General features: G+C 39.5%; 1 protein-coding gene across 6 annotated transcripts in view; it reads right to left on the bottom strand.

The window, feature by feature from the left end:
- Positions 1–11,126, bottom strand: part of RAD9B (RAD9 checkpoint clamp component B) — a 24,079-nt gene that overhangs the window by 6,667 nt on the left and 6,286 nt on the right. For 3 of the 6 annotated variants that reach the window (XM_019538764.1, XM_019538762.1, XM_019538761.1), the window contains exons 6-10: positions 10,050–10,156; positions 8,425–8,531; positions 8,243–8,307; positions 6,708–6,827; positions 5,953–6,184 (exon numbers count right to left, since the gene is read on the bottom strand). In XM_019538764.1, the coding sequence (XP_019394309.1) occupies positions 5,953–6,184; positions 6,708–6,827; positions 8,243–8,307; positions 8,425–8,531; positions 10,050–10,156 (631 nt within the window). Of the gene's footprint in view, positions 1–2,574; positions 4,126–5,952; positions 6,185–6,707; positions 6,828–8,242; positions 8,308–8,424; positions 8,532–10,049; positions 10,157–11,126 lie in introns of those variants that run through there. The other 3 variants (XM_019538760.1, XM_019538765.1, XM_019538766.1) reach the window with 3 other exon arrangements.

The following is an 11,126-nucleotide window of genomic DNA, read 5'->3' as shown; positions in this document are numbered from 1 at the left end:
TGATGTTTAGATGAGTGCAGTTAAACTTGGTCAGTAAGTAATCTTACCTTATCTCAAAAGGAGATTTTACTACCTGGTTTATTGTATTAAAACTGTTAAGTTCAAGGTTACCTCAACTTGTTTAAAGATTTTTTTTTGTGGAGTTGTACTGTATATTTGCATAACTATGTCAAGCTCTTATTTTATTTAAAATCATTTAACATGTACCATGTACATGTCATTTTACTATATTTCAGTGCATCATGCTTGTAACAGGCATTTCATTTATAATGAGGATGAATGATTAATTCTGGAGCACTTCAGTAACTTACCTACTATTCCTAAATTGGCATAAGGTTGGGTATCTACTTCAAAACCACCTTTAACTTCTGTAAAAATGCCTTAACTACCCTAACTTGACCAAAATGCTATTTTGGTGGAATGTGGGGAGGATGATGTTAACAAAGAAAAATCCTTATTTTGTGATAAATGAAACAGCACGTGGCAGACACCTTTGCACAATCTGCCCAGTCCCTCTTTATTTTTAAAAGCTGAACAAGCTGTACTCAGCTGTTTCTTGTTGGAAGGAATGTATTCATGCTGCAGTATAGGGCTTCACTTCTCACACCTGCAGGAGAGGCTTCTCTCTCAATCCAGGGTATCTTCTGCTTTTAGTTCTCCAGTATTTACACAGTTCCTTATTAGAGCAGACTTGATCAACTACTCTTTCCCTATTCTTGAACCTCCATGTCCCTGTAGAGTTAAACTGTTTCCCGCTCCTCCCCTCAAGTTTACAGCCCTGCCCAGCCCTCCCTGTTACTACCAATTAGAAGGGGTGTATGTGGATCAGATAAGTGAGTATGGCAAAGGTGCTTTCCCCTGAGCTCAGACGCTGCATGCACTGTGCTCTGCCTCTACTGATCGGGGGTCTGGAATCCGAGGTTGTAGAAATTCAGCCTTCCTGTCTGTGGTTAAACTGCGCCACCTGCCGGGTCTGATCCAAAAACCTGTTCTTTGCATTCATTCACTTCTTAGCTGAGCAGTAAATAGAAAGCCATCTGCCCAGTATCGCATCATGATCTTTAACAAAGAACAAATTTCGATTTTTAATTTACAAATCATAGATTTATCCCTCACTGGACACACCAAAGACCAGTAAAGCTTATAGATTTTTCCATCTGTTTATAAAGCAATACTGTATTATAAAGAATTTAATATTTTTATCACATGCTTGAGAATTTTGGGTTTTTTTCTGTTTGAAGATGTGCACTCGAAACATATCAGAACCTGAATTCTTCCTATGAACTTAAGCTGTCTGCGCACAACCAATATTTGGAAAATAAAAACGACAGGGCCCATGTACTCAAAGTGACATTACAATGATGACTGAAGTCGCAACACTTCCTAGGAGTTAGATTGTGGTGATTAGTCTCGAGGGACATGCAGAAGGGCTGCTCCTAGGTGTGTTTGTTCTGATTTGGAAATGTTGGATGGTGAATGAGCTGACTGCCAGCTGCGGGAGGGGACTTGCTTTTATCAAGAATCGCTTGGTGGGGAAGAATTATCTAAAGAGAATGAAACATCTTTGTATAGTAGTAATCCATCTTACCAAGTCATGTAAGAGCAGCTGCAGGACTTTGCTATAACTGTGTGTGTAGGTGAGAAGGGCTAGGATATAATAGTACACAGTTATATACCTGTTGGGGGGCTTGAAAAGTCTGTGGTTTCTTGCCACTCTTTCATAGCTGTCTTAGGGAGAACTGCAACATCCAGGTTCCCTTGAGATTTGCTCTTTGCGTTTTTAAAGAAGTGATGGCTATTGGGGACCATATTGAATGATAAAAAACCATCTGGAGGGGGCAGGGGTGTAAAAATGTAGCAAAGAAACAACAAGTATTTTGCTAATGGGTAATGTTTTTTTTTTCCTTAATGGAAAACCAGATTGTACATGTAGAAATTGACTGTGTGGAGTAGTTTCTGACAAAGATAGCTGAAATAATGAAGCAAATCTGAGTCTGTATCTAATGAGGATGCTTTTGCTAAATGAGACTATCATTACCTTTGCTTACTTAAGAGGCAATTATGTGAATTGGATGTCTGAAGAATAACTTATGCAGGAATAGTTCTGTAAATACATTTAAATGAACTGTAAAAAAATATTTAATAAATATAGTATTTATACTAAAACGTGTGTGCTTTTTAAAGTAACAGTTGCAAGAAAAAAATCCACTTAAACTGGTCACTGGACTTTTGTCTAAGGCCCAGCTGGGCAAAGCCTTGGCTGGGATGATGTAGTTGAGACTGGTCCTGCTCTGAGTAAGGGGCTTGACTAGATGTGACCTTCTGAGGTCCCTTCCAACCTGAATTTTTTTTGGTTCTATGACTGAGTCCCAAGGTCTATGCTTATATGTTGTTTGGCTTTCCCTAGCTCTGTTACCCTGAATTTATTTAGTATAAGGAAAAATATAAGGAAATGAGTCTTCAGCAGTCCAAGAGCCAAGAGAAGTGATGGACACCTGAATATAGTGTGCAGTGCAAAGCAGTGTTTAATAGGAAAGTCAAAGAATTTCTTGCTGGGGTGATTGACACCACAACTGTGGAATTGTACTTTAGTGAGAAATTCTAGTCTCTCTTCCCTTTTCTTGACAGGTGTGGACTGCTCACTAACAAACCATTTGGCAGGCCAAAATCCAACTGTTAAAACAACTGTGTTCCATGTCTTGGGGTCTGTACATCCCAAAATAATTTTCCTAAGTCCTACAGTACAACAAGCTGCTGCACTCCAACCTCAAACCTAGATGTAAAGGACCTTGTCCGTAACTTCCAAGGGACACTTGACCTGACTGTTGTAACAACATGCAAATCTGCCTGACAGACTGAAGCACTGACACTTCACAAAAATGTCCATCAAAGTGCTATGCAACAACATTTTTCATGGAACTTTTCTGGCACTAATTGAAGATGTCTGCTGCTCAGGTACTGCCCATATGCCAGCCTAGTATCAATATACAAATCCAATTAATCTATTATCCTGCTGTCTTGAAAAAACAGTTGTGTGCTCATTCTGCAGAGAATTTTTTCCTACTAAAAGGATGATAGGTCTGGTGAGGTGGCTGTTTTGAGTGAGGCTGCTGAAAGTAACTAGCTGTTACCACACTAAAACAGCCAGACTCCTGGTTTGTGTAGGGAGAATGGGGAGGCCACCATTTCAAAACAGAAGAACCATCTCCTACCTGACTGCATCACACTTGCTCCCATACAGTATGTGTTAAAACTGTAGTTTACAGGTCATGATTCAATTAAATGCCAGTCTTGCAAAGTTAAAAGGCTGCTTTGTCTAATGTCTGGCCTTGCCAAGAGAGTTCCACATGAATAGTCAGAAGTGGTGGACAGCTGGAAGCTCTTGCATACTAACCCTGTCCGTTCTAGAGCAGGTGGGTATTCTGTAGCTACAGTCTAAGATTCTTCACCTTCAAGCTTTGGCAGTGCTGAGCCCATGAAAAATGCTCTCCAACTACATCTTATACAATGCCTGACACAACACTATTTACGAACGGTAAAAAACACTTGTGTTAAAAACCTATGGAAGTTTGTCGTACCTCTAAACTTCCATTAACATTAACAGTTGAAATAGATATTGACTTGCATGCGTTTAACCTGTAAATACAGTAGGAAATTCAAGAATTCTGAAAAGCCATTAAATAGGGTCCTGGCCAGTCCAGTTTCTTTGTGCTTTTTGCAAGTGGGGGCATATGCACAACTGAACCAGCTGGGACTGTTGTTGTGAGAGCTGGAAGTTTTAGCCTTCTGGAGAGTGAATTTTGGCTTAAACCTAGTGATGAATTCAGCAACAACTGTTTCTAGTCACAGTTTTAATTTGTTATTTAAATATAGTGGTGAAATTTCCATAAGGGAGGTGCACATTCTTTCTAAAAAGAGACAACTCTGCAACAACTTGTTCTAAAACCATTTCTAAAGACCACTCTAAGTAAAGGCTCTGTAGGAACTTCCTCATTGGATGACTGGAGAGAGCTGCCTGTTGTCAAAATCCTCTTCAGTGTCACTAGCTGTTGCCAAACTATGGAATGTGTGGCTGTTGACATCTGGATTGTTACGTGACACTGCTCCAAAGAACAGGGAATGAAACTGGAAAATGCAACATTTAGAAATGTGAAGGTATGCATGTGATATGTTCCAGGGATTTTACTACTTCAGTCTTTCTAAGAACACTTCAAATCTCTTTTGGCCTTACAGCAAGCTCTAAAACACATTTGACATCCATGCTTCCTTCCAGAAATGTGGTTACATTCGAGAATATGATAATGTGTCAGTTGCAGACCAACAGCAACCACTGTAATTCAGTATTTCAAAGCAATTTTTTAGAGGCTCTGACAGCAGTTGAGAGCATACTTGAGTTCATGCTCGGGTTTGCATTTAAAAGGGGAATGATGTGTGGTTAGCTCCTAATTACTACAAGATTTATTAATACTAGTTCAGGAAAACACTGGCTATGCTTATGTACTGCTGTGGTCTGCACAGTGTGTATAAGTCCTGCATATTCTCCGCCGCTCATTCAACATAGGCTACATTGAATGGAAGAAGGCCTGGGCAGATAGTGCTACCTCAATCTTTCTGGAAATAAGTTAAATAGAGCAGTTGATTCTACTGCCAGAGGAGTAGGGAGAAAATGTTAAACTACTCCCACTCTTCCAGAAGATGGAAGGAGTAGCTCATCCTGTTAGCCAGAAAGTCTGTCATTTCTAGTACACTACTAAGGTTCTTGAACTTATCACTCTACCACATTACTCTGGCTGGTAGTGATGACTGTGAATATTCCTCTTACAAATCAACCTCTGCTTAAAACAACTTACCTGCATTATGAAAGTCTGCTTTTTCAGGGGATTTTATCTAACAGGGTTAGTCCCACTGATTTGAACAGGTTCCTAATGTAGCTGAGCTAAATTGTATGGTCAAATCTGTAAAGCAGCAGCCAACACAAAGCCCTACTAAAGACCTCACTAAATACCTACAGACTTGGGCCCTTCTAGGTAGTCATCCAAGGACATTTGCAACAGAATTGCAATTTTAAATAAGCTTCCCAACTTGGTTTTCTTGAAGTCATTAAGTGAACTGAGCATTCACTATATGGGGGATGTTTCCTTTATTCTTGCAACTTTTAACTTTCTGCCCTGAACTGCTTGATTCATCTCAGTCATGAAGCAAGGGAGTCCATGATTCAGCAGAGCTTATAGCTTATTTTTCCGCCCAAGGTATTATGGAATTCAACATCTCTACTACAGAATTTGCCACTTTCCTGAAGTTTATTGCTTGGCCTCTTGTTCTCCCTCTGCTTTGCCAGGACCTGCTTCTGTTGTCGCTAGCCTTTGCTTTCCTCAAAAGGGGGAGCCAATTGGATTACAGTGCTTGTTCTTTCTGTAGTTCCAGAGGGACAGGTATCAGCAAGGCAGAGAATCAGGAATGGAGTTCAGTTTGCAGGCAGGGATGAGAGGGGGGAGCTGGGCTACTTGTGGAACTGATTGCTACAACCTCCTCTCTTCCCAAATGTACACTGGGGGTAGACTAGAGGAAGACTATCCTAAAACAGGCCTCCTGGACAACACTGTTAAGTGCTTGGGGACTGCTTAAGGAGTGGCAGTAGTTGATAAAAGTTCAGAGTTCTGTCAATTAGTATTTTCAATTATAAGCCACAGGTAAGTGTGAAAGGAAGAAAGAACATGTATTGTATGTACTGCATTAAAACAATGGTTCTGCAAAGTACAAGGGGCCTTTTCTACAGTGAGCCCTGAAACAGCACTCTGTTACAAATTTAATGCTAAAACGTGGAGACTGGGGTTGCACATAGCATGCAACTACTAGCTGTTTAAGAATATCATTTCTCTTCCTATCTGGGATAAACCAATTTTTTGTTGGGTTTTGGCTTAAAGCATATGTATGATTTGGCATTCTCCTTACCATGTGATGATCAGAATCTGTTGGCACTACTGCTTCCACCATTGTGCTGTCACCTGCTGCATCTCTCCTTGACGGAAGTTTTGGCAATTCTACTGATGACTCCGCAGAGTTGCACATACTTCTGTTCCAACACAGCTTTTTTGAAGATGCTCTTTTTGAATCACTATCTTTGTCTGCAGAGCTGTTTGGGACATTTTCAGTCTTATCTGCAAAAACTTTTGTCAAGGTGGACCTGAGGAAATAACAGTTAATTTACTACCCAACTTCTGGATATTGTGCTAGAGAAACAAGAACATATGGGTTAACTATGTGTTACCCATAACTGATAGAAAGTACAATATAGGTAAAGGTCTAAGAAGGAAATGGGATGCTCCAAGTGTTGGAAAGCTAGCTTTTATTTTAGAAGTATGAGGCCATACAATACACAGATACAGTACTTAGAACAGAAGCAGCTAGTAGGAGAGATTGCTCTTTTATCGTAAATGGTGCTCTGTCTTGGGTCTCATACTGTACTATCATTTTTTTTCTGTTCTGGTGAAGCTGTTTAATCTGAATCTAATCCTCTCTTCTACCCCTAAGCAATCTCACCTAATATTGGGACAAGAGAGTCACAGTTATGAATGCTGTATAAAAACACAAATAGAGTTCTTCATTTCAACCTCAATTTCACCATAATTGAAAACTGCAAGAGACAAGTGGATTTTTGCCCCTTAGACGAAAAGTCCCCAAAACCCACACCTCAAATTTTGCGTTACCTTTTCTGCCTTTGTGAAAGGCACTGAGATTGGTGAGAGATTCCATGTTCAATGTCTGCTAATGTAGCCAAAACAAAAGTGGCTTCCACCATCATGTCTTCAATGCTGAAAGCAATTGGTCTAAGAACAAAGTTGGAAATTAATCTGCATGAATATACACATATTTAGGGCAGAGAAGCCACACCTCATATACTTTTAGCCATGTCTTGTGTGTGTGAATATGTGTGCACACAGAAATATACACACTGGAATGGATGCTTGATAAATGTTGGATTACTTGTTTATTCACTAATTAGTGAACGCTGTTAGACTGCTTCTTGTTACAGCTTTATATTGCTCCAGTGAGTAAAACCTATGGAATTTTGCTTAAAAACCTGTGCTTAAAATATTTAATACAATTGCTTACACATGTGTACAAGTGCTAACACTTCTGACTTCTTTCTCTAGACTATTTCCAAAAGAAGTGTGTTGTGGCCTGAACTTCCAGTGTTGACCACTTTAAACTGCCATGGGTTTTTTAGTGCTCAACGATCTTGAAAAACAGGTCAGTGATGGATTGAATTAAGTAAGCCCTACTCAAGTAAGAGCCTCCAGCGTGGCATGCTGGAGGGGAGGGACAGAATCGAGCTAGATCTAGACAGGTTACAGAGGTGGGGTGGATGAGAACAGGATGGAATTCAACAAAGACAAGTGCAAGGCGCTGCATCTAAGAAGAAACCAGCAACACACCTATAGGCTGGGGAACACCCTCCTTGTCAACACAGTGGCAGAAAGGGATCTTAGAGTGATTGTTGACTCCAGGATGGACATGAGCAGCCAAAGTGAGGAAGCGGTTAGTAAGGCTATAACCACACCGTGTCATGTAGCTACAGATTCATCACAAGCAGATCCAGGGTGGTGATCCTTCCCCTCGGCAGCATTGGTCAGGCCACAGTTGGAGTACTGCACCCAGTTCTGGGTGCCGCACTTCAAGAGGGATATGGCTAGTATTGAGAGGGTGTAGAGGAGGGCGACTCACATGGTCAAGGGGCAGCAGGGCAGGCCCTATGAGAAGAGGCTAAAGGGCCCAAACCTATTCAGCCTCCACAACAGAAGGCTGAGAGGGGATCTGGTGGCCATTTACAAACTCACTAGGAATAGCAACCACAAACTGTTAGAGAGAAGGTTCAGGTTGGACACCAGGACACATTACTTTACAGTTAGAGCTGCCAGGCTCTGGAACAGGCTGCCAAGGGAGGTGGTGCTCTCTTCTACCTTGGGGGTCTTCAAGAGGAGGCTGGACAGATATTTGGCTGGGGTGATATGACCGCGGTACCCATTCCTGCCTGGGGCAGGGGGTTGGACCTGATGAACTGTTTAGGTCCCTTCTGACCCTAAGCACTATGAAACGCTATTCAATGTTTTGTATGACCACTTAACTAAAAACACAGCCTTTTAATTTCCCTTCAAGGCTACTTTAAGGGGTTATTATATATTTGATATAGCAACTAAATTAAACATACATTAATATTGTATCAGTTCATTCAAAAACGTACTTTCCAGACGCATCAAAGTGAATCAAAACAGGAGCAGTAGTGGCCTCTGCAAACATGAGTAGTCCCTACAAATAGAAAGGTTTTAAGACAGAATTAATAAAAACACCAGTGACAACAATGAGCTAAAATTGATCTGAGCCTTCAAGAGGCCAAGAAGTGATCAACCAAAAATGTTATATTACCCTCAGTTCTTTAAGACAAAATGTTACTTCAGAGTCTACTCCAACTTGAAAGTAGTCAAATTCCTCTGGATGAAGTTGTATCTCAGTGTGCATTGCCTTTGAAAAATCTGTTCAAACATTAGCAGAAAAGCAAGGGTTAAAACACACAAGATACAATCCTGGTCCATTGGAACTGATTTTTAAAGTATTTTCAGACAAATATGAAGCTATAAGCCATTTAAAAATAAATGCTTTGAATATTCCAAGACTTTTTAAAGCAACCTGTATTTTTTTCGCTGTGTGGTGCAACTGCAGTCTGTTATGTGCACTCCCAATGACTATGTTGTTCACAGGGCATTCATTATAACTGTATTTTCAGCTGTTTATTTCAACACAGGTATTAAAGTTAATGTAAAGACCTCATGAGAACTGAGGTTTTTAAATAGTTGTCAACCCCTTTGATGAAGTATATCAGAGGCAGACAGTGGCAAAAAAAGGCTTTTAAAGCAGAAAACCATTAACGTTGTCTATTACTTGTGCAATATTCCTAAACATTTCCAAGCCCCCATGGCCAGATCTGTCCCCACCACACTCACCAAGCATGCCAGATTGGGCCCACCAATAGGATTCAGCCCACAGATGAACCTGGCACTGCCCATCCAGCCTGTGCGATTAAAAGGTTGGGCACTACTGATGCAGAACATGGCTTAGGATATTCAATGGGAAAAAAAACTAGTAAGTTGTCTCCTTTATCCTCCCTTATTTTTTTTATCCTCCTTTTTCTTCTATAACTTGATATTAGTGTTTTCATTGCTTGTGTTTTTCCTTAAATCTTTTGTAATTGCATGTTTCTAAAACCTCCTCTTTCTGAGAAATGTAATTTCCTCTTTTGGTCTGATTTTGTTTCCTTGTTCACTCTGCTACTTGATCCTCTCTGCTTCTATAACCCTATCTCCCCATCCTCCTCCAAAAGCTTCTCTCTCTCCGTCAGTTTACTATCATCAATCAGGCCTGCCCATTACAAAGGAATGCAAACTTTTGGGGTCCTACTCACTCTCCAACTCCAGTGACAGGTATTTCACAGATGGAGTGGAGCAAATGGCAATGTATTTATGAACACCACTTTCAAACTGCATGTTGATTGATTACTTTGTAGTCCTCTCATGGCAATGTCCAACAATGCTATTAAGTTAGCTACCATACAACACTGCTGTCGTATACTAGCATTCAGAAGTATGCTCTCTACCCGCAATGGCAATTTATAATGATGATATTTATATTAACTATTTGTGTCTTTTTTTCCAGTGCAAAATTATTTTCCAGCTCCTCCTTTCCCAGTCTTTTTTTGTTTGCTACTAAACTAAAATAATTACCATAGTTCAGGCCTAAAGCAAATCACCTGAATTTAGATGTACTGCTCTGTCTGGCATCTAATTTTGATGCAAAAAGAGTCTGGCTAATTACAGGTTTTCCTCAAACCTTCTAAAAGTGTGATTTTTTTTTTTCCATTTTCCCTTCCTGACCTGTTCCCTGTCTTGAAAGCCTCTTCCAGCCACATGATAACATTTCCCATTGTTCTTTAAATGTACCTTATTACATGAATTTAAAATGACTTGTCAGCCTTTACATTATAAGTTAATTCTTACCTCTCTCCTCCTCAGTATAACTCTTAAAGCACACTTTCATTGGAGTAATAGCTAAAGTTACTTCCTCTTGACAGGTTGGAAAATGAATCATGATATCAGCCAGCAGCCTAAGAAATTTTGTATAAAATCTTAATGTTATTTTAAAGACAATAAATTACTATCTAGTATTTATTCTTCATATTAGTTATGAAAATTATGTCACTTTGTCATAACATTTTAAACTTCTTTCAGAAGGAAAATAAAGTTGTTGTTTGCCACACTTAAAATGTTATCAACTGTATTTTCTTTGTAAAGTTTAATAAATATGATTTTAATCTAACCAGTAGTATAATTAACATTGCATCTATAAATTAGGATAAGTAACATTGCCATTTATGAAAATGTACTTTGGTATTTGTGTGTAGAGTTAATTTGGCTGAAGACATGGCTGCTTTATTTTTATTTATTTTTTTTTAGATTTTCCAACATTATTTTTGCAACTCAATTTTTAGTAGAACACAAAGCAACATTAAATGTTGGTTTGTTCAAAGTTTACAATTAATGGAAATACAGGAATTTTGCTTTTAACTGATCTCTACACTTCAATTGTTACTTTGTTTGCCATATATATTTATTTTGCAGTCAGTATATGAATATCACACGTAATAGAATCTTTCCTCCAAGAAACCCTTCATATTTTCCCACTTCCAGTGACTCTTTGTTGTAACTGTAGAAACCTTCCTTCTAGAAACAGGAAACTGGGAGACAGCCATCTCCAGAACACTTCAGCTTGGCTTCCTGAGCAGATTGTGTTTTAGACTTCAATGGGGTTACTCGCATCATATCACACATGTTTCTGGGGGGAATAACTGTCTCTTCACAGTTTTTATTGTGCCTCTCTACAACATTTGTCACAATGTAGTTCTGATCCTTGATTGGTATCCCGAGGTATTATATAATACTGTAATATAAATAAATAATAATAACAGATGGTATGATCAGGGGGCAGCAGGGCAGGCCCTATGAGGAGAGGCTACGGGACCTGAACCTGTTCAACCTCCAAAAGAGAAGACTGAGGGGGATCTTGTGGCCTGTTAT

This window comes from Crocodylus porosus, unplaced genomic scaffold (assembly GCF_001723895.1).
Source record: "Crocodylus porosus isolate Cpor-Errol unplaced genomic scaffold, CroPor_comp1, whole genome shotgun sequence".
NCBI lineage: Eukaryota > Metazoa > Chordata > Crocodylia > Crocodylidae > Crocodylus > Crocodylus porosus.
This window is presented reverse-complemented; position numbering and strand designations above follow the sequence as displayed.